The sequence below is a fragment of the Solea senegalensis genome, linkage group LG2, assembly GCF_019176455.1.
Source record: "Solea senegalensis isolate Sse05_10M linkage group LG2, IFAPA_SoseM_1, whole genome shotgun sequence".
Lineage (NCBI taxonomy): Eukaryota > Metazoa > Chordata > Actinopteri > Pleuronectiformes > Soleidae > Solea > Solea senegalensis.
Window position 1 is genome coordinate 23,544,162 of NC_058022.1, and position 19,911 is coordinate 23,564,072.

The window sequence follows — 19,911 nt, forward strand, 5'->3', positions numbered from 1 at the left end:
ATATGGTGGTGACAGCCAAGTTCTCTCAGCCTTTTTTGTCACAGAGGTCATCTCTGAAGATCCTCTAACACTTAATTACATCTCTCAAGAGGAACGGGACATGGTTGTCACTTGTGAGGCGACCCAAGTGCTTCACCCGCCCTGACACAAACAATTCATCAGGAGGTAGACATTAGGCATATGGCTGTTGTAGTGAATAGGGAGCTCTTTTAAGGGTTAGCGATTCTGAATTGAGTGCAACATCGTGATGGCTCGACCTTTCGTGATGGTCACTCAGAGAATGGACATCTGGTCAGTGGTCCAGTCTATCAGGGTCACACCGTCGCACAGAGAGTGGGATGATGAGGGAAAGTGAATTGTGATTGCTATTTTTGGATGAAAGTTCAATGTTTTGTAAATGGTAATTCTGGTCATCAACTCAAATTCATAAATATAATGTTTGAGACAGTGGTGGCTTGTCAATAGGGGGTGCTGCCCCCATCAACAATACAGACAAAAGAAGGCATCTGTTGATAAAATAAATAATGTGGGGAGTCTCTTTGTTTCAAACATGTAACTTATGCTGTGTCTCAATGTGCAGTTATAACCAGGATTTCTGAACCCAATGGAAGGCAATTAACACCATTCCCATTCCCAGTGGTTGGCTTACACAGTTTTTTTCCATCCCTGCAACACCCGAGCATGAATTGTGATGTTATGCAACACATAAACAACACATCAGAGCTTTCATTTTATTGTAAATGTATACGGTGGTATTATTTTTGCGTCATTTACTTCGGTCTGTCTTCAAATTGATTGTTTCAATTATCTGATAAATGAAATAAATGATATCGAGCGCTGTCCCAAGTTTTAAAAACAACAAGCTCTCCAAAAATGTGTCCTGTGGCTGGAAGATCAATGTGCGTTGAAGCATTGCTCCGGACATGGTGCAACTCTGGCAAAAAAAGAACAGACAAAGATGAAATAAATGTGTTCACTCGGGTCTTACATTCCCACTGATGCAGACTGAAGCTGAGTAAATGGCAACTAAACACATTCCTACTCATACAAAATCTGATTGAGAGCATCCATTGTGTGTGTGGTACATGCATGGTAATAAAAAGAGATGCAGGGGCAGAGACTGCACCTTGACAACATTTTGAGCCCTCTGGAAAATGCACTGTTGAAAACTGTCATTCCATATGTTCTCCCTTGTGCATGACGTGCTGTGCCAAATATAAACAAAGCTTCAGAGATGGAGAGTAAGTTTGCATGCTTATCTGATGAGAGGTCAAAACAGCGATGCCAACAACCTGCAGATGAAGCCAAAAATCTGCACTAAAATATAAACACGACTAACAAGTCAGGCCACAATGGTGTCAATTTCTCTGCTATTACAGGTCAAATTGATCCGTGCTGTGTCCCACACAGACTCCCTGCTCTCCACTCCACTGACCCTGTAATCTTCCCCCTTCCCCTTCTCTCCTGCCTGCACATTGTCAGTCTCTTTCAAACTCTTTGCTCTCCTTCAATTTCCACCTCCACCATCCTCCCTCTTTGTCTCCATCTCTGCTCCACCCATGCCATGAAAGGTCTCTCACTGGGGTGGGGTGAGGAGGTGGTGGTTCCCTTTGGCCATCCACATGACAATGAGAGAATGTGGCAGGGCTTTCAGAAACAGATCCTGTGTTTGTTAACTGTTTTCTTTCTCCCCTGAAAGGGGAGAGGCAACTTTGAAGGAGTTGGGCTTTTTGATCAATTAAGTTTCAAAGAATGACTTCTTATTTATTTTATGTGTACATACATTCATACATACATATTCTAAGACACACATTAGTAGACTAAAGCGGTGTTCCCACCAGGTGGTACCAGGGCAGTGCAACTCACTGTGGTACAACAGTGAAAACCTGGACCTGACTTGCATTTCCACTGCAGGGCAACTTGGTAAATAGCTGTCACATCAAACCACTGAGATACAGTGTAGCCCCAAAAGGTTAAACAAATAAGAAGTATCTGACACTATCAACAAATGGCAATAATGGAGGATATCCAGCATTTCATGTTTTTAATCCTTTGAATCTGTTTCCTTTTGTCAGTCTTGAATTCTGCCTCATACAATACTTAATAATTAGTTTCTGTGTATTCTTCCTGGAACTGATGATTCTCTTTCAATCAAAGGACTGCAGTGTATGAGGCTCCACCCTTGGCCCGCGACACAGCAACAGAAAATCCAACATTTACCAGTCAACATTGCTAATAATTGTGAAGCCTAACAAACCAGGGCTTTACTTATTCTTCTGCTCTCCACAAGAAACTGTTGGAGTAACAGCAGCACACACTGTGTGTCAAAGAACAAAACAGATTACATTTAAATGAAAGACAAGCCACTGTGTTGACCACAGAAAAACACACAGTGATGAAAAAAAAAAGGGCCAAACTCTACATCAGCTGAACGAGCTAAATGCTGGTGGATAAAGTTAACCCTCTTGGAAGGTTTACTGTCCAACAAGCAGCTTTCACAAGACCACATTTGGACAGAAATGATGGTATGTGGTCAAATGTTGTGGTGAGGTAGCTAATGGCCAAGAAGCTGAAACCTCGTTCAGATGGAGAATTAATGAATTCTCCATCTGTGAAGCTGCTTGAACCACAGAAGATAAATATGTTCCAAAGTGTCAATTTGCTGTGGACAAACATTACAGAAACATTTATAGATTACAAAAACTAAAGGACACTGGACATTAAAGTACATTTAGGATTTTAATTTTTGTTAATTCTGTTATGAACATTACAGAAAACATAACAACACAATATTCTGTGTTCCATTTGTAGTCAGAAGTCGGAATTTAGTTTATTTGAGTTCAGGGGGCATTCCTTACTCGGAAACTTGATTCAACCTCACATACACCCCAAGACAGGATTCCAAGATGACTGCGCACAGCTTGTTTTACCATAAATAGCCCTTCTGTTGTATTTGTTTCACAGTAAATCAGTCATATGTTCCAAATACCGAGTAGAGATTGTTATCAAATGGTATTGCTGACAATGGCAACACTTGCATTCATGTTTTTTCTAATTTCTCTCAAGGAAAGTGGTGAACTTGGAGGTGATGAGTCTTGGTTGGTAAATTTAGCTGTGAAATCTCGCCATGCCATGGCGAGGCAAGTAGAGCCAGTGGAAACGCGCCATCATTTCTTCGTATGGTGTGTTTCCACCTCGTGGAATGGTTCAGTTTCGCACATTACATATTTTTTTTCATTTCCATTATGAATAGTACCAACATGACCTGTTCCCTTGGGATACCAGAGTAATGATACGTTACGGGTGGAGCTAGACCCGTTACAGTCAGCCGATTGGACAACAGAAAAGCTCCATTGTCCGTTGTGATGTCTGTTGTGTCGTGTTCAAGTCGTTGTTTGTTGTTTGTCAGCGCACTGCTACAACATCACGTTGCATCTCCTGCTGACATGACCATCGGCAGGTAAAGGTCCTATTCTCAGGACCTGAGCAGATGAGCGCTGAGAACAATGGGAATCTTTTTTTCTCATGGCGCCCCCTAGAGAATGCCTGCCATGGTTAATTTCCCATGTGGCCCATATCAGGAAACACCACTAGTCTATCCATTCAGGTTTTTTGTGTGCACATTAAAAATCTGTATAAAAACAGACAGATGGTGATTGACATCATCAGTCATTTAATCTAGAATCAGTGACCAGAGCTCAGTCATCAAATTACCTGCACCTTCTCCTGCCAAATAAAATAAGTGGTGCTCCAGTGACACAGTGACACCTTTAAGTCACGACTGACATTGACGTGTCCAGATTGTTTCTCCTGAGATTAACTCTACATTGTGGCAGCATTTCAAGTACAGATTAGAGAAATGTGAAACCTGCCCTTTGAATCCTCCTCCTCTGCCTCTCTCTTTGACATTCACCCCAAACCATTTGGCAGTACAAGCTCTGCAAACTCTTTCATTTACACATCCACTGATTCTCAAACTCAGCCACCAGAGCCACAGAGGCGTTTTTCTTCTTCACCTCCATGAAGCATTTTCTATTATTCATCAAAAGCAGCTTTAAGGGCTTCTTCTCTCTTCCCGTTACACAAGCGAGGAAAAAAAACAAATAAAACAAGACATATCTGGCTCATACCAATTCCTCAGAATTTGTGGAGAGACAACCAAAAGCTACAGAAAAGCAATGATTTGGCTTTGAGCAGTGGGGTAGAGAGCATGGCAGAAGTTGTTCTCACACTCAATCTGACAATGCAGACCCACAGATGAATACACCAAATGCTTTTTGAGCCTTGTGTTTGAAAGTCACTCAACTGTCAACCATAATCATTTCGAAAGAACTAAGAGTGTCCTTGATAAACTCCATGTGAATGCAAAATGATGTCTCTCATCTAAAATTAGACTCTGAGGAGCTTTAAGCTCCAGGTAATAAGAAGAAAATTAAATGACAAAAAAAAGTATTCCTTGAAGTTAAAGCAGTGTGTTTTTGGTGTAACCTTTTTAAAGTTGATTCTCACAGTTTTTGAGTTATGTGTTTTTTAATAAGTAAAAGCAGATTATTTTGAGCACAGCACTCTGGGGAAACTTCTGACAATGGCCTCATTTTGCCAGAGTACGACAGCAATCTTTCTGTGCAGGAGTGAGTGGTTGTTACTGTTTTTCTCCCCCTTTTTTTCTGTTTGTTGTTCATTTATCTGATGCTTTCGTGGCTATATTTACAAGCTGAGGTAAAAGCTTAATTTCAGCCCCTGATAGTACATGAATACAATATTTTAAAATGGACACACAAAGTTAAACATAGGCCACTGATTGTAATCAGTGTAGTTCTGCTCTGCTTACTGGTGATCACATTAAAGTAAAAGTCTGTCAAGTGATGATGTCATAAAACCCCCTCTCTCTTGCATTCACTGTTGGAGATTGTTTTTTGTTTTCGCCTGATAACAACGTATTTTTTTTCCTTAGTTGCCCTATCTTTCTTCATTCTCTCTGTTTCTGTCGCTGTATGTGCATGCGCAATGTCTTCTTCTCTGGTTAAGGTGTATTTTAGAAGCACTACAGCACCCCACTCAGGCCTGGCATAGAGACTACAGAATTAAGAGTCATTCGGGGGGTGTTGAAATGTTTTCAGAATTATTTTAATTTCATTCAGTTTCTGTGTATTCACAACCCTTATTTTATCATTTGCAACGGGAAAGGGTAACGATGCAGGTATGTGGCAAATAACCTGGTTGGATGGTACAGTATGTAGAATTTAGGGGGACTTATGAACATGAATCAAAAAATCCCACATTATATAAATTATTAAATTAAAACACATTTTCATTGATTTATTGTTAAAAAAAAAAAAGAAGGAAAAAAAAACATTGAAAAAAATGGCCACCACAGAACAACAGTGGGATTGTTTGCAAAGTTTTTATGGTCAAAAACCTCCTAGTCGCTGCAAATGTAAATGTCTCAACATGTCTCATCACTAATGCTCTCATCAGCTGCGCTGTTTCAGACCAAAACCACACCCACAGAACATGGACTTTTAGGGCTTCATAGGCGAGGTAATGACGCAGATACACACTCAAACACAGCGTTAATTGGCACTTCCGGGGCTATGTCTCTTTAACTTTTGCTGTAATAGGACAGCTACAGCTACACACCAATAATATATACCAATAACCAGTCACTTTCAAGTGCTAAGATATTTGTCAGGCCTTTTTTAAGTTTTATTAACAAATAAGTTTTCAAATCTGCATGTTACACAAAGTTGATGGCAGGTATCACACAATTCACAAGGCACATAGCTAAGGAAATCTCATAATTTAAATGCAAAATAGGGTACATGAAATGTAAAGTAAAAATAATAATGAAATAATTGAATTAATCACAAAGGTTATGTGGTATTGACTCTCCTATCTAACTAGATTAAATGTCAGAGAATAGTATTACTGAGATGTTCAGTCCATTATAGACTCTAAGGAGATACCTCGAGTTAAAGTCATATTTCCCTTTCATTATTTTAAATAGGTTAGATGATTTTCCAAAAAAACACAAAACAACAGAGAACAGTGGTTTTGTTTTCCTCCATTTGGAGTGGATGAACAATATCCCTTTGCCCTCAACGTTGAACCATTTACCTTAACGGCAAGTCTAGACTGTACCCGAAGACCGCCGGAAAATCCCGAAAGCCGCGGTGGATACTGGGAAACTTCAACTCGCTATGCCGCCATCTTTCCTTGGGATACTATTGAGTTAGTAGAGCAAAAACAATAACCATTTCGAATGATAATTTCTCCGGTATAGATCTGCTGAATCATTTCTGTTTGCGTGACCGCTGTACAAGTACAAATTTTAAAGAGCAACAGTGTTGACTGATTTGACTATACTATACACGTATAAGGCAAGACACAGCGGTTTGGTGCAAGCGCTCGACCAGTGGAGGTGGTCAACATGGGCCGCTCTCGGAGCCGCAGCTCGTCCCGCTCCAAACACTCAAAAAGCAGCAAGCACAGTAAGAAACGGAGCCGGTCGCGGTCGAGAGACAGGGAGAGGTCAAAGAAACGCTCCAAGTCCCGGGAGGCGAAAAGAAACCGTCGCAGAGAGTCTCGTTCGCGTTCTCGGTCCACCACAACTTCGTCCCGCAGAGAGAGAGCAGCCTCGCCGCCGGAGCGCACCGACATCTTCGGCAGGACACTGAGCAAGAGGAATGCTCTGGACGAGAAGCAGAGAAAGGAGGAGGAAGAGAGAAAAGCAGAGATGGAACGGCAACGGAAGATGTATGTATATTTAAGAACGTAGCTCGCATTAAACAGTAATATGTGCTAGGCTAAATGCTAGGGTAGGCCTGGCTAGGCTATGTCGGCTGCTTTCAGTTCACCAGAACATGTTAGCTCTTTGCGCCACTTAGCACATGCTAACAAGTTAGCCGCTAACGCATGCTAACAGCAGATACTGGGCCCTGACTGTCAAAGGTAAATTGACACCTGCAGAACCCACAGCTTGGAGCAAAGGACCAGCTCACATTTACAGTGAGGAAGTACTGTTTAGTGTTATCTCCTCCACTCAAATCTCCCTGTGTTCCTCGTTATAGTAGTGTTTTGAGGTGACAAGGAGTGATGCATGTTAACATCACTACTGATGGAGAGATGGCAGAAGCGTAACAACTACACTAGTAAAGTGAGACGGCAGCAAATACTTGGTTAAGCAATTATTCCCAGTCCTCTGACACACGAGTGAGGTCAGACAAATATTGAAAGAGAACTTTACATTAAGGAGGTAACAAAAGTGAACTGAAACTTGAGTGAGATCTTTAGACACCAAATCGAAAGTTGTAGATAATGATTGGAAGATGGACCTAGAGTCATCCTTAGAGAAAGGTCTGCAACTTTAACTGTCTAATCTTAAATTGGTGCAATGTTATTCTGTAATTTCACTCATTCAAGCTACATCAAAGGCGTTGACATCAAATTTTAAAGACGTTATCTCAACATGTATAGCTTCTCATAGTTTACAGGTGTTTGACATTGCATGCTCTCTTTTTGATTACAAATGCTTTAATTCTCTTCTGGATATACATATTGTTCTTGGTGACCACTGCTTAAGAGCTCCCAAAAAGATGTTTTAAAATGCAGCTGGCTCCGTTGGAAAGCTCTGGGGCTGCATTGTAGTCTGGATGAGCTGAAAGTGAGACATTTGAAAGAGATGATTGAGGTACCTGCATTCACTTCCCGATTGGTTCTTATCAACCACAACTGACTATCATCTGTGATTGAAAGGCCCAGTTAACATTTAGTTACAGTTTTGGTGGTACCTCGTTGTCTGTCTCATAACTGAAATTGTTCATTCTTCACCATTGTTGTTTCCTGATAGTTATTGTTTTTTAAAACCACATATTCAAATGTAACCATAGAATGGAATTAGGCACAGTTTGGAGTAGCTGCTGCAGCAATGAAGTTCCTGCCTCACTAGGTGCCGATAAACCTGCTGCAGTCAGAACATTTTTCCATTAGGACTGCAACGATTTATTGATGACTGAATGAATTGCCAAATATTTTAATATATTTTAATATATATATATATATAACAGGTTAATTGGTTTGGACACGTCAAAATTAAGCATTCTGATGTGACTATTTTCTGGTTTCTTTACTCCATATAACAAAGAAATCATTAAAATAGAATGTTTCTGATGTGTGGATTGATCACTGATGTATTTTGAAGTTATCTCATCAATCCAGACAGATTAATTGATTTTGAAAATAATGGTTATTTGCAGCCCTTGTGTACATGACATTAGAAACAAACAAATTGTGTTAGTCTGACAAAAACAGACTTCAAAAATACATGTTAATATATATGACTCCAGTGGCACTGAATCAAAAATCTTAAATTTGGACGAGCACACACAGATAATGCGATTAGGAGTCAAGATACTACTGCATGTATGTATACCTTACGCTTGTGCTTGTCTTTATTTGAAGCACATTTTTTTTTATATATCTGTATGTATGTATGTATGTATGTATGTAGATAGATAGATAGATAGATGGATATATATATATATATATGTATATATATGTATGTGTATATATATATGTGTATATGTGTGTATATATATATATATATATATATATATATATATATATATATGAATATATATATATATATATAAACAAATAAAGTGTTCAATGAGCTGAAATAGAACATTTCAAATCTCAAAGATCATTTCAGATACCACTGAGGACCTGAGTATTACTGCCTGCCACTGAAATGCGGCTAGGAGAGGGGCCACTTTTTCTATACACTTGCCATGGCATGTAGTGTGTTTTACAGACAAGTTGTGTTTTTTTTTGTTGACCCGCTGACGAATGCGCTATTACTGCTGCTGTGAGACTGACTGCCTGTGAGTGCTTTGGGAGGGGAAGGGGGTCCTGGCAGCACCCACTGCTTGTTGAGCACTTTAACTGCAGAATGATGCATTTTGTTGTGTTTTGTTAAGTCTTCCGTTATTTTTGTTATTTTATTGTGGGCCTTTCAGCCGGGAATCGCTGCAAAATTTCGTTATGTTCTCGTAATGACAATAAAAATTCTTGATTCTTGATACGTGCTTTCACATGAGTCTTCAATGAAAAAGTTGTTAGTTTTGTCGCTAGTTGCTTTTGACAAAAGTTGAAAAGAGGAGTTGAAAAGTCGCCAGATTTAGCAACACTGGCGTCGCTTGCAATTTTTAAACACCCACAGCTTAGAGCAGTGAACAGTACCACAGCCAAACAGAGGTAAAGACCTGCCCTAGCTCTGTCTCTTATGGCGCATTTCCACCGGCTCTACTCGCCACGGCACGATTTGGTTGCATCTCCACTACAAAAAAGTACCTCCTTAACGTGGGCGGAGTCATCACTGCACAGCTGAGTGAAACTGTGGTGACTTTGTGTGACTAGTGACTAGTGACTTTACACCACACTTCTGTATTTGTTGGAGATTAACCCACGTTTTTAGGATTGTTAAGTAGACTTAATTTATCTACAATTCGGCACTGTTTGGCTTGATTTCTGTCCACACGTCTCTGGAGTACAGCCTCGGCCATCAGTCTGACCAATCATCGCATAGTACCTACTTAAGCACGCTTGGAATCTTGCCGGAGCAGGTACTAAAAATATTGTCGGTGGAAATGCGCCATTATTGGTTTAGACCACGATATGATCCTACCATGAGTGGGAGTTGGGTAACAGTAGAACACAGAGATGATGCGCTAACAAAAGAAATTTACATTTTCATCTGGACTGTGTCAGGTGCACCAGTGAGACCTAAAAAAATTGTTAGGTATACACTCTTAAAGATTTTGGTCACACTCTGGAGCCCTGTTAACGGCCTTACACTAACAAGCTGAAAGGGGGCTTTTTGCCCCTAGTGGAGCGGAGGCGGACATGCTTTTTTTTTAATAAATGCATTCCCCTAGTGCTTGTACACTGGGGCAAGGACAGTAGTCCAATTGAACAGTATCCAGTTGCAGTACTGTAACTTGTATTAACTGTGCATGGAAACACACTCACTGTCACTGCCCATTTATTTTTGGACAGCGAATTTGTATGTGTGTTTGGTAGCCAGAGGTGCACAGATTCCTGAGAGCAGAGATGTTGTCCCCACACCTGATGTCCTGAGGTGCCCTTTCTGTGTAATGGCAATGGGGCCACTTCAGGCAGATAAGGGAGGACTTTGTTAGTGTCTCTTATGTCCCATTGGCTAACAGAGTGTAAAAAGGTGGGTGTTGTGTGTTCAGTTGTCAGGAGCGATTTAAAAACACACCTAGTTATTTTAGTCATTGTGGTTTTATTTTAGTCCAGTTTCACAACTCATTTTATAATAAAAATGTTTAACGCTTGGATGTTTTGTGACTTTATTAAAGGTTTTGTTCATTCAGGAATTGTCCAGATTTGAAAGTAATACCTTATACATATTATGATGGAAGATACAGTACATAGCAAACATCTAAATTCTAACCTGATGCCTTTGGTAGCACAGCTAAAGTGAGAAGAAACAAATAGGCTCTTTACTTTTTTTAAAGGAAGATCAAAATTTAGGAGTGAAACAAACTTTAGGGCAATGTGATTTTTTTAAATAACATTTTTTATTCAGTTTTCTGAATCAGGTTATCCTGAGGACTAATCTGTCCGCTCTAAATGGACCTACTTCATTTGGGCAGGTGTGAAAGCTCATCCGAATTCTGGTGCGGACCAGTCAAAAAACTCAGGTCCGTCTGAAAACGTGGGTCTCAGTTTGTAAGCAAGTTGCTGTTGCTGTTCCCTTACAGTGGGAAAGGCAATCGGACTATCCAGGGAACCAAAAAGAGGGAGCGATTGAAATGATTTACGGACATATATGTGATTTGAAAACCTGGCGTCTGTGTAACCGCAGTTGTCTCTGGCTCTCCGCCATATTTTTTTGTTGCATTCGTCTCACGTACAGAGCAACAGGCTGGATAGCTCGTTGCCTCATCTGCTGCTCACACTTGGCAGGTTCTTGTTTGTTTCGGGCAGCTGTGAAGTTGTCTAGGTGGTTTGGTCCCTTTACAAAAGTGCAGTATGAAAGCGAACCACACTAAATGAAGGTGTGAAAATTTTCCACATTCCCCACCCAGTCGAATAGAGTCCCCCGGACTATCCTGGTGTGAAAGCGATGTGTTACTCATCTTTCCTTGTTGTCCCACTCTGTGTCCCAGCCGGCAGCAGGAGATAGAAGAGAAGCTGATCGAGGAAGAGACGGCGAGGCGCGTGGAGGAGCTCGTGGCCAAGCGGGTCGAGGAGGAGTTGGAGAAGAGGAAGGACGAGATCGAGCGGGAGGTCCTGCGGCGTGTAGAGGAAGCAAAGCGCATCATGGAGCGGCAGCTGCTTGAAGAGCTAGAGAGGCAGCGACAGGCTGAGTTGGCAGCGCAGAAGGCCAGAGAGGTAACGCTCGGTCGTTTGGAATGCAGACCCCTCCCCCCACCTTACCTCTCTAACCCCTTTATTTTTCCCCCCGTCCCTGTCACATGCTCTGACTCTTGCCTTTCTTAGGGAAGTACAGGGTAAGCCCGTGTTAACCTAGCCGTGGTCCAATTTTATATTACCTTTGTTCACACAACACACTGAATATAATCAGAAAGTATGTCAGTTAAACAATTTCTTGTGAGTTATCACTGAAAAAAGTTATTACATTAGTCCGAATTATTATTTAGTACCAGTTTAACTGTGTTTACATGGTTATTTATGAAGTTTGAAATACAAAAGTGCAGTTAACTTTGTGCAGTTATGTACTCTGTATATTCTTTTATACTTACTTTTGGAATCTTAAGAGGGTTTCGTTCTATACTTTGCTAGTTTGCCATGTTTTAAACAGACCCTCTGATTGAGTTTAATCTTATACTTTCATACTTGAAAGTATTTCTGCTCATGTCTGTAAATGGGAGCAGTTTAAAAGAAATATGTCCTGAATGCCTTAAGATGGACAACTAACTAACATAGTTATATTATTCTCATTAATGTTTCAGGTTATCTAGCCTAAATGTATGTTTTCATAGGAAGTCTTGCTACCTTTGTAATTCAGTTGTAAAAGGAACTGCTCCAGCCTTAAGGAAAGCCCTTTTGCTTCTTTATTCCCCCCTGTTTTGCAAAATAAAGGTAGGCCTCTGATAAAGTACCCCACACCAGGCACCAAAGGTGGGAGGTTGTTTACACTACAGTGATAATGTATTATAAATGAGAAGGCATTCCAGTGACCCTCACTTGGAAAGCCAACAGTGAGAAAAATAGTCAGGGGTGTCACCTTTACCTGCATGCACTTATTTACACGTCTCCACATCACTCTCAACTGTTAGATGCTGTTCATGGATAAGACCAGCAGCTTTAGCTGTTGTAGATTTAGTAGTTAATTAATAGTCAACAAAGTAATCAACAAGGCATCAGTTTGGTCTCATCCATTACTTTGACACTGAAGTGACATTTTCTGTGTAGAAATCTATGTTTACTTGACAAGACAGTTTGCCCTGTACAGGTTTTCTTTCTTTACCATCCCCTCACTTTCTCTTTAACAGTCGTTCTTTTTGAGAATCGTCTTCTGCTCCAGGATATGTAATGCTGGACCACTACGTTTAAAAAGTTTATATATCTTCTGGTCTATCCTTCATCTGTTAATTTATATTCTTTCTTCATTTTTAAATTGATTTTATTCAGATAAAGAACCCTTTCTCTGCAGAGGAAAAAAATGTGTTTTTTTTTTTACTCTTGACCTGCTTCTCCTATAGGGCTGCTGCTACACTTAATACTGTTTTCTGTAAATACATTTGTGTTGTTTTTTTTATTTATTTTGGAAACACAACTTACCACCTTCCTAACTAGCACTTGACGTGAGCTGGCCTGCAGCCTCTCGGCTCACAACCGTGACATGTGTCCTGTACTGTGTAAGTGTACCGTGGTCCGGTTCTCCTCGCAGACAACCACTCTTTGCCCTGTACCTTCACCCCTCCATCGTCTCAGTGGGGACCGTCGTACTGTAAAGACAAAGGAAAATTTAAAACACACACACACACCCACACTGTGGCTGCAGGCTCAGCCTAAGCAATACAGAGCTCAGAGTAATAAAGAGGAATGCCAAGGGCGTGGTATGGCAGAGTCCCCCATACCTACCTCCCCAACCCTCCCTCCCCAGGAGCGCTTCTCTGTCTCTACAGGGGCCACACAGTCCGGACGAGACAGTAAATATTCAACCGTTTAATGCCGAATGCTTTCAACCAGTTGTGTAGGTACACAGGCAAGGAAAATGCGTAGGTATACGTGCATTGGTGAGCCAAAACTATTCCCTCCTTTATTTGTATCCTTTTCTTCTTGCTTATAATGATTTTTAAGAAAAGTAAATGTTTTTCTTCTAGACTGTATTTTCTGTTATTCTAATCTGTTTTCTGTTCATGAGTGTGATGAGTGCCCCCACCCCCTTTTTTTCAGTTCATGTTTAAATTGGAATGTTTTTCAAAGTAATGCAGCGAGTGCCCTAGGTGTGGCTAAGCTTTGAATTTTTCTAGGTAGGTATGACAGTTCTAAAGGTAGGGTTCATTTGTCACCCACAGACTCTATGCCCCCCCCTCCCCCCTATATTTTTATTTTTAAAAAGTCAGGCTGGTCATGTACGAGAGGCAAAACAAACTTCTCTATGGTGTAATGTCTTAGTTGTGCGTGCGCATGTGAGAGAGACAGTTAAGAAGGGCGAGTGTGCGTGTGTGTGTTGGCTGTAGCCTCTCCGTGCGCTAACATGGCACTGTGTCATCCATCTAGGAGGAAGAAAAATCTAAGCGGGAGGAGCTGGAAAAAATCCTGGAGGAGAATAACCGCAAGATCGCCGATGCTCAGGCCAAACTGGTACGCCCTGTTTTCTGCTGATTTTGAGTTTTCCCCCCACAAGAGTCACTTCCTGAAAAATCCTGAAAAAGTAACACTAGAATGGAGTTTTTGCTTCTGATTTGAATTAGCAATCATATAGTCCTCATCCCATCAACTGATAGACATGATAGCTGGATGGTCCAAAAATTTACATCATGGTATTTTTCCAAATTTTTCCATACAATTTCATGGTATACAACAGTATTTCTTTATGAATGGGTGTTCCTGTGAAAGCGGTGCAGTTTAGTGCGTGTGTGTGCACTCGTAATGCGCTAGTGGAGTTGAGGGCACACAAGACTGGTTCAGTGGGTTCTGGATAACTGTAAACCAAACACACAATAATGCAAAAAAAGTAAACTTTAGAATAATGACATTGCAAAAATGAGATAATCATGATATCATTTTGAAGATTTTTATGTAAGTGCTTTCAGCTGATTCTTCCTATTTTAATTATTATTTTTTTGTGGATTAAAGAGAAGCTTTAAGAATCTTAACCAGGTTTATTTGACCTGGTCGAACCTGTTAGTTCTGCGGTGAATAATAATTATTGAGTTGACTTGCATATTGTTGTTAGACTATTGTTGTAGACAATTTATTTCTGTACAAATTATATCTGTGGGAAGGGAAGCCCGTGAGTTGTGTGGGTTAGACCTGAGTGAGCAACCGATGGAGTCATTTCCTCCGTTGGCTGAGCACTTGGGAGGATTCAGACCCTGGATTGAGACACAGCTATTTCTTCAGCTAAGCCCTTAGCATGTGTGGTGCAGCAGTGAAAAGGTTCCACCATCAAACAGTGATTTGCTGTGCCACGTTCCGTTCTTCATATACTGGTCTTGTCGTATACGAAGAATTCATATCGTAATCAAAAATTAATACTAGTTTTCGGTATGAATCAGTGTACTGCCCAGCACTAGGCTGCAGCTATAAAACAATTAATTCTTTTTTTAATCAAACCCTAAATTAATCGCTTTTTTTTTTTGTCAATAAAAACAAAATCTGACTTTTTTTTAAAAAATGGTTTCTTTGCTAACAAGTATAATGGAGACAGTAGTCGTTAGAACAAAATATGATATCATAAGAATATCTAATTAATTAACTAATTAATAAAAAAAAAGGAGCAGGAAGAAGATACGTTTTTTAACCATTTATGTTATGGACCAAACAACCTAATCAGGATAATTATCAACAGATACATTGATGGTAAGTTAATTGTTCATCGCCACCCTTTATTTAAGGTAGTCAAGTATTATGGCCAAAACATTATCGCAATAAAAAAAATCTAAATTATATTGATAAATACAAAAGCTTGATTTTTAACTGCCCAGTGAAACTTTATGGAAATAAATGTTACATGACTGAAACATCCCAATGTGTTTAATATAGTAATATGTGTCTTAATGTGCAGTGGACTGAAAATAACAGTTTTATTGTTGTTAAAGAAAACAATCGCAATACTTATTGTTGTTGTAGCCTTGCCCTGTCAGGCATTCATATTTCATTACAAGTATTAGATTTCTACTGATTGAGATCTCATGACGTTCACACCAGCACAAGATGACTGAGTGACACGGATGCATTTAACTTATGCAGACTTCATTTAGACATGATGAGGCTGAAATGAACCACTGCCAGCAGTGGGTGGACACTTGGTTTTGAGGTTCGTTGTTTCCACTCCTCATCTGACCTCAGTTTTTTAATCCTGTGCTTCGTCTCTGTGGTTGCAGGCTGAAGACCAGTTGCGTATAGTGGAGGAGCAGAGAAAAATTCACGAGGAGCGGATGAAGCTGGAGCAGGACCGTCAGAGGCAGCAGAAGGAGGAGCAGAAAATGATCCTCGGCAAGGGCAAGTCCAGGCCCAAGCTCTCCTTCTCCCTCAAGGCCACCGAATGAAAACTGCTCCCTCTCCTCTATCAACACATCCTGCCCTGCCTTCACCCATGTCCCGCTCTCCTTCCTTGTCATTTGACCCCACTCCTCCTTCTCCTCGGTGGAACACTCGCTTCGTTTTGGAAGTGCTGAAGGAAGGCCGAAAAAAAGGGGTGCAGAACAACATGTTAACTGACCCGACCACCCCACCCCCCAAAAAGGAGGCAGAGGGACCTGACTGCTCGCTCCATTCGTCTCATCCCCATGGCACACGTGACTTTTTTTGTTTTGTTTTAATTTTAGGGAATTTCAACTGTTGATGTAGAATGCTTTAACATGCTCTCATGCCCTGTTGAGTCTTAACTCTGGTGTAACAGCAAGCACCTGTGTTCTCCTTCCATGTCGTCATAGCCAGCAGACAATAGTCAAGTCAATAGTCAAGCCCCAATTTCGGATCTAGAAGACTTACAATGTTCTAGTTTCATTAACTGTATAAGTTCATGTGCAGCCTGGGAGTCGGCCTGTGTTTTTCCTCTCCATGTTTGTTCTTTTTCTTTTTTAAATAAGGGCTGTAAAAGTGAGCCTCTACAAAAGCACAGTTACAGTACTTCTCATCAACTTCTGTATGTCACTTCCTGTCCCCATGTTATCCCCTCATGTAAATCAGCAGCTTCTCCTTATTTATCAGCATGTAGTCCAGTCCAGAGAGGAAATGTTAAAGCTTTCACTTTTTAAATCAATGTGGTGTAAATTAACCTCAGGCCTGGATGACCAGGCTGTCCATGACTGAAGCACACACACACCTTCTACAGGATACGTGTCCCGACTTAGATAAGCGAGCCCGTGGCTAACGAAGGAGAGAGGGGAGATGTTTCCTGTATGATGTAATGTTATTAGCCTTGCTATGTGATCTGCCGACTCCTGATCCCCATCCCCCACATAAAGAGTGTGTTACAGAAATTGATCCACAGCGAAACAAAAAACATGAAACAGTAAAAAGGCAAAATACTTGAGCATTGTTTTTAGCAGACTCTTGTGGAAAAAACAGCGAAATGCACGAAAAAAAAACAACTCCCAACCATAGACTCAATGTAACTTCCACGAGTTTTGTTTTGTTTGTTGTAAATGAACTTGATAATTCACAACTTGGTAAGTTTTGATTCGATCTGGATGGACAAGTTAAGGTAAGATGAGGTTAGTGTGTGTGTGTGTGTGAGTGAGTGTGTGTGTGTGTGTGTGTGTGAGAGAGTGAGTTAGGGAGGCTGACCTCAGGTGGGTATTCTGACTTGTTTTTGAATTTGTCATGTGATTTTTTTATTTTTTTTTTTCCCCACTTGTCAAGGGACTGAAACATTGAGTAAATCCATTGAATGCCTACACTGTTGCGTGTGTGTGAGATCTTATTCCACTGGTTAATTCTATAACCGTTTTAACTACCGATGGCTATTGATGTATAACAAATTAAAATGTATGGTCTTATTTATAGTGATGTTATTAAATCAGCTGGGGTTTGACATGTGGTCTTGTTGGCTGGTGGTTTAATCTGCAGGTTGTAGAGCACACTATACATCCATGGCCCACCAGACCTGTTGAGAAGCAATAAATCATTGTGGACTTAAGGAAACCACTTGGTTTAAAAAGCTGTTCTTGTTGTGACACACTAAGGTCCTGCCTCATTCTCTGCATTTGAGCTCAAACCCGTGATCTATTACTTCAGACATAACGTGACACATTAACACTTAATGTGTTAATGTGTCAAGTTAGGTCAGATCACCACAGGTTAACTTAATTGTTTATTGACTTGCATTTTAAGTTGTAAGTTCAATTCTCTAGTAGTAGAGAGCAGCATGTCATGTAGTTGCCGACCTCACTGACTCTCGAGTGGTTCCCAACCTTTTTTCCTTGAAGCCCACCTTGCTTGTGTCGAGGACAAACCAGCCCCCCCCACCCACACCCAGGGCACACACACAAAAAAGAATAAAGTAAAAAGTTCAGGAGGTTTTTGTTCCTATTCTCACAGTGTATATAGATAAAAGCTGTGCTTTCATTGAATCAAAACCAAGCTATTGCCTTGCTTTCTTTTTTGATCCCGGTGAGTCTTTGGTACTTTCTCACACAACAGGAACTTTATCAGCTGTTGGTGATAAATAGCTTTATAAAGGTTGAAATTATAGTTTTTATTGGGGTGATACGGACTTCTAATTATCCAGTAGAGTGTCTGATCTCTGGCGCCCCTCTCAGGGGGGCTTGAACCCCAGGTTGGGAACCATGGGACTAGAGCATCACTCCACTGCGGCCTGACCAGCTCCTGGGTCCTGCTGCTCCACCGTGTCATCCACAAACCTGTGTCAAATCACAAATCACCTATTCTTATCTACCATACATACATACTACTGTGACAACAAAATAGCAAAGGAATATAAAGACACAATAAGGTGTCTATTATTTTTAAGAATTGTTTACAATACACAGTGACATTCAAATGTTTATATATATATATATATATGAGTTTGAAAGTTGCAGTGCAGAACCGTGATGGAATCCAGTAAGAAAGAAATCAAATGAACAAAGTATTTGGAGAAATTATTAAAAACAAATGCATACATTTGTGCGAATATATGCTTGCAGTGTGCATTATTATTATTGGATTATTATATTCTATCATAGTGGGTTGTTCCAAACTTACTCTTTGTTGCTCTATACTGATTATACAATTTTAAATTAAAGTGTGTGTGTGAGAGAGAGAAATAAGAGAAAGGAAGAGTTTTCTGAATAAAAAACTCCACGTTTTTTTTTACATAATTTCAGAAAAGTATACATAAGTTTACATTTTATTTATATTTATGTATTTATAAAACACGATTTTAGTTGTTAATAGCAACATTCAAACAGTGAAATAACCCCTTTTTGAGTATCGCCTTAAATGTGTCTGGGAAGTGCTAGATTCTGACGTCGGAAAAGGTGTATGAACTATGTATTTAAAAAATAATATTCAAAAGTTTTTGAAAAATTAGAAACGTCCCATAGCCATAAATGGGCACAGTCTATTTCCATTAAGCGTGTTTATTAATCTGAATTGCCCTCAATAAACATCCAGTGTGTGTGTGTGTTTATTCCAGCGCGGCACAGACGGTTGTGTCACCTACATGTTTATCGGCTGCACACACACACACACACACACACAGTGATCGAATTAAGTCATTAGAGAGTGACAAAACTTCACGCAGTCAGCAGAGATGACACGATGCGAGCGTGTGTGTCAAATTAGAGGCTATTGTCTAAAAAACCCGAGTGTCTCCAAGAAGTGTGAATGTTTGCCATTTCAATTAAGCCCTTTTGAGTCTTTGAAGACAATCAAATGAAGTCTGTAAGGGTTGAAATAACATTTTATTAGTTAAAGGAGAAATACACATGTCGTATAATTGACCTAGGCTATGTATAATGTATTATTAATGCTGTTAACAATAAAAAAAAACATTCAAAAAGTTTCAAAACTATGCGGAGTTTATATGATAGTAAAAAAACGTAAATGTAATATGTAATATCATTTGAATTATTACGCATTTGAGGTGTTCTAATTGTATTAAATAAATGTAAAAAAAGAAAAGAAGAACATTATTCCCTTTACTATGTGTCAGCTGCACTTCTAGAGCTGATTTTCCGCTAGTGGGCGCTCTTGCCTCATGAAAGAAAACCGTGAAGTGGAGACGTCCAGCGGCAGTTGTGTGTGTCGTGTTGTTTTCGTGACGAGATCTTTATTATTTTATCCACGTGGACACGCGAGAAGTGCGCGTGATTTGAAATCGATATGCCTTTCGATTATTCACATTGTAGAAAACATATACTATACTAATATTAATAAATAGAATTAACTAAATGAATACATAAGATATGTTATTTTATAGTGATGGCATTCATTTCTGTTATTATTATTTTTGTAATTTTATATTGCTTCATTGTTTCATGCCATGCGTGACACACTCATGACGTCATACTTACAGTGATATTTATGGTCTAATTAATCGAATTGCTTGTTAACAATAACTGTAGGATTGGTGCGCAATCTCTCTCTCCCTCTGAACCAGTTGCCCTCTTTGATTGACAGCGCAGCTCCTTTTTTTTTTTTAACTTCCCCGCCGAGGGACCAATCAGCGGCGGCGGG

General features: G+C 40.0%; 1 protein-coding gene across 1 annotated transcript; it reads left to right on the top strand.

Annotated features, from left to right (window-relative positions):
* Positions 1-6,184: 6,184 nt before the first annotated feature.
* On the top strand, positions 6,185-17,128 carry arglu1a (arginine and glutamate rich 1a). The gene is made up of 4 exons (XM_044018326.1): positions 6,185-6,756; positions 11,196-11,421; positions 13,780-13,863; positions 15,609-17,128. The coding sequence occupies exons 1-4, from the start codon at positions 6,431-6,433 to the stop codon at positions 15,771-15,773; spliced, it is 801 nt and encodes a 266-aa protein (XP_043874261.1). The 5' UTR covers positions 6,185-6,430; the 3' UTR covers positions 15,774-17,128.
* The last annotated feature ends 2,783 nt before the right edge of the window (positions 17,129-19,911 follow it).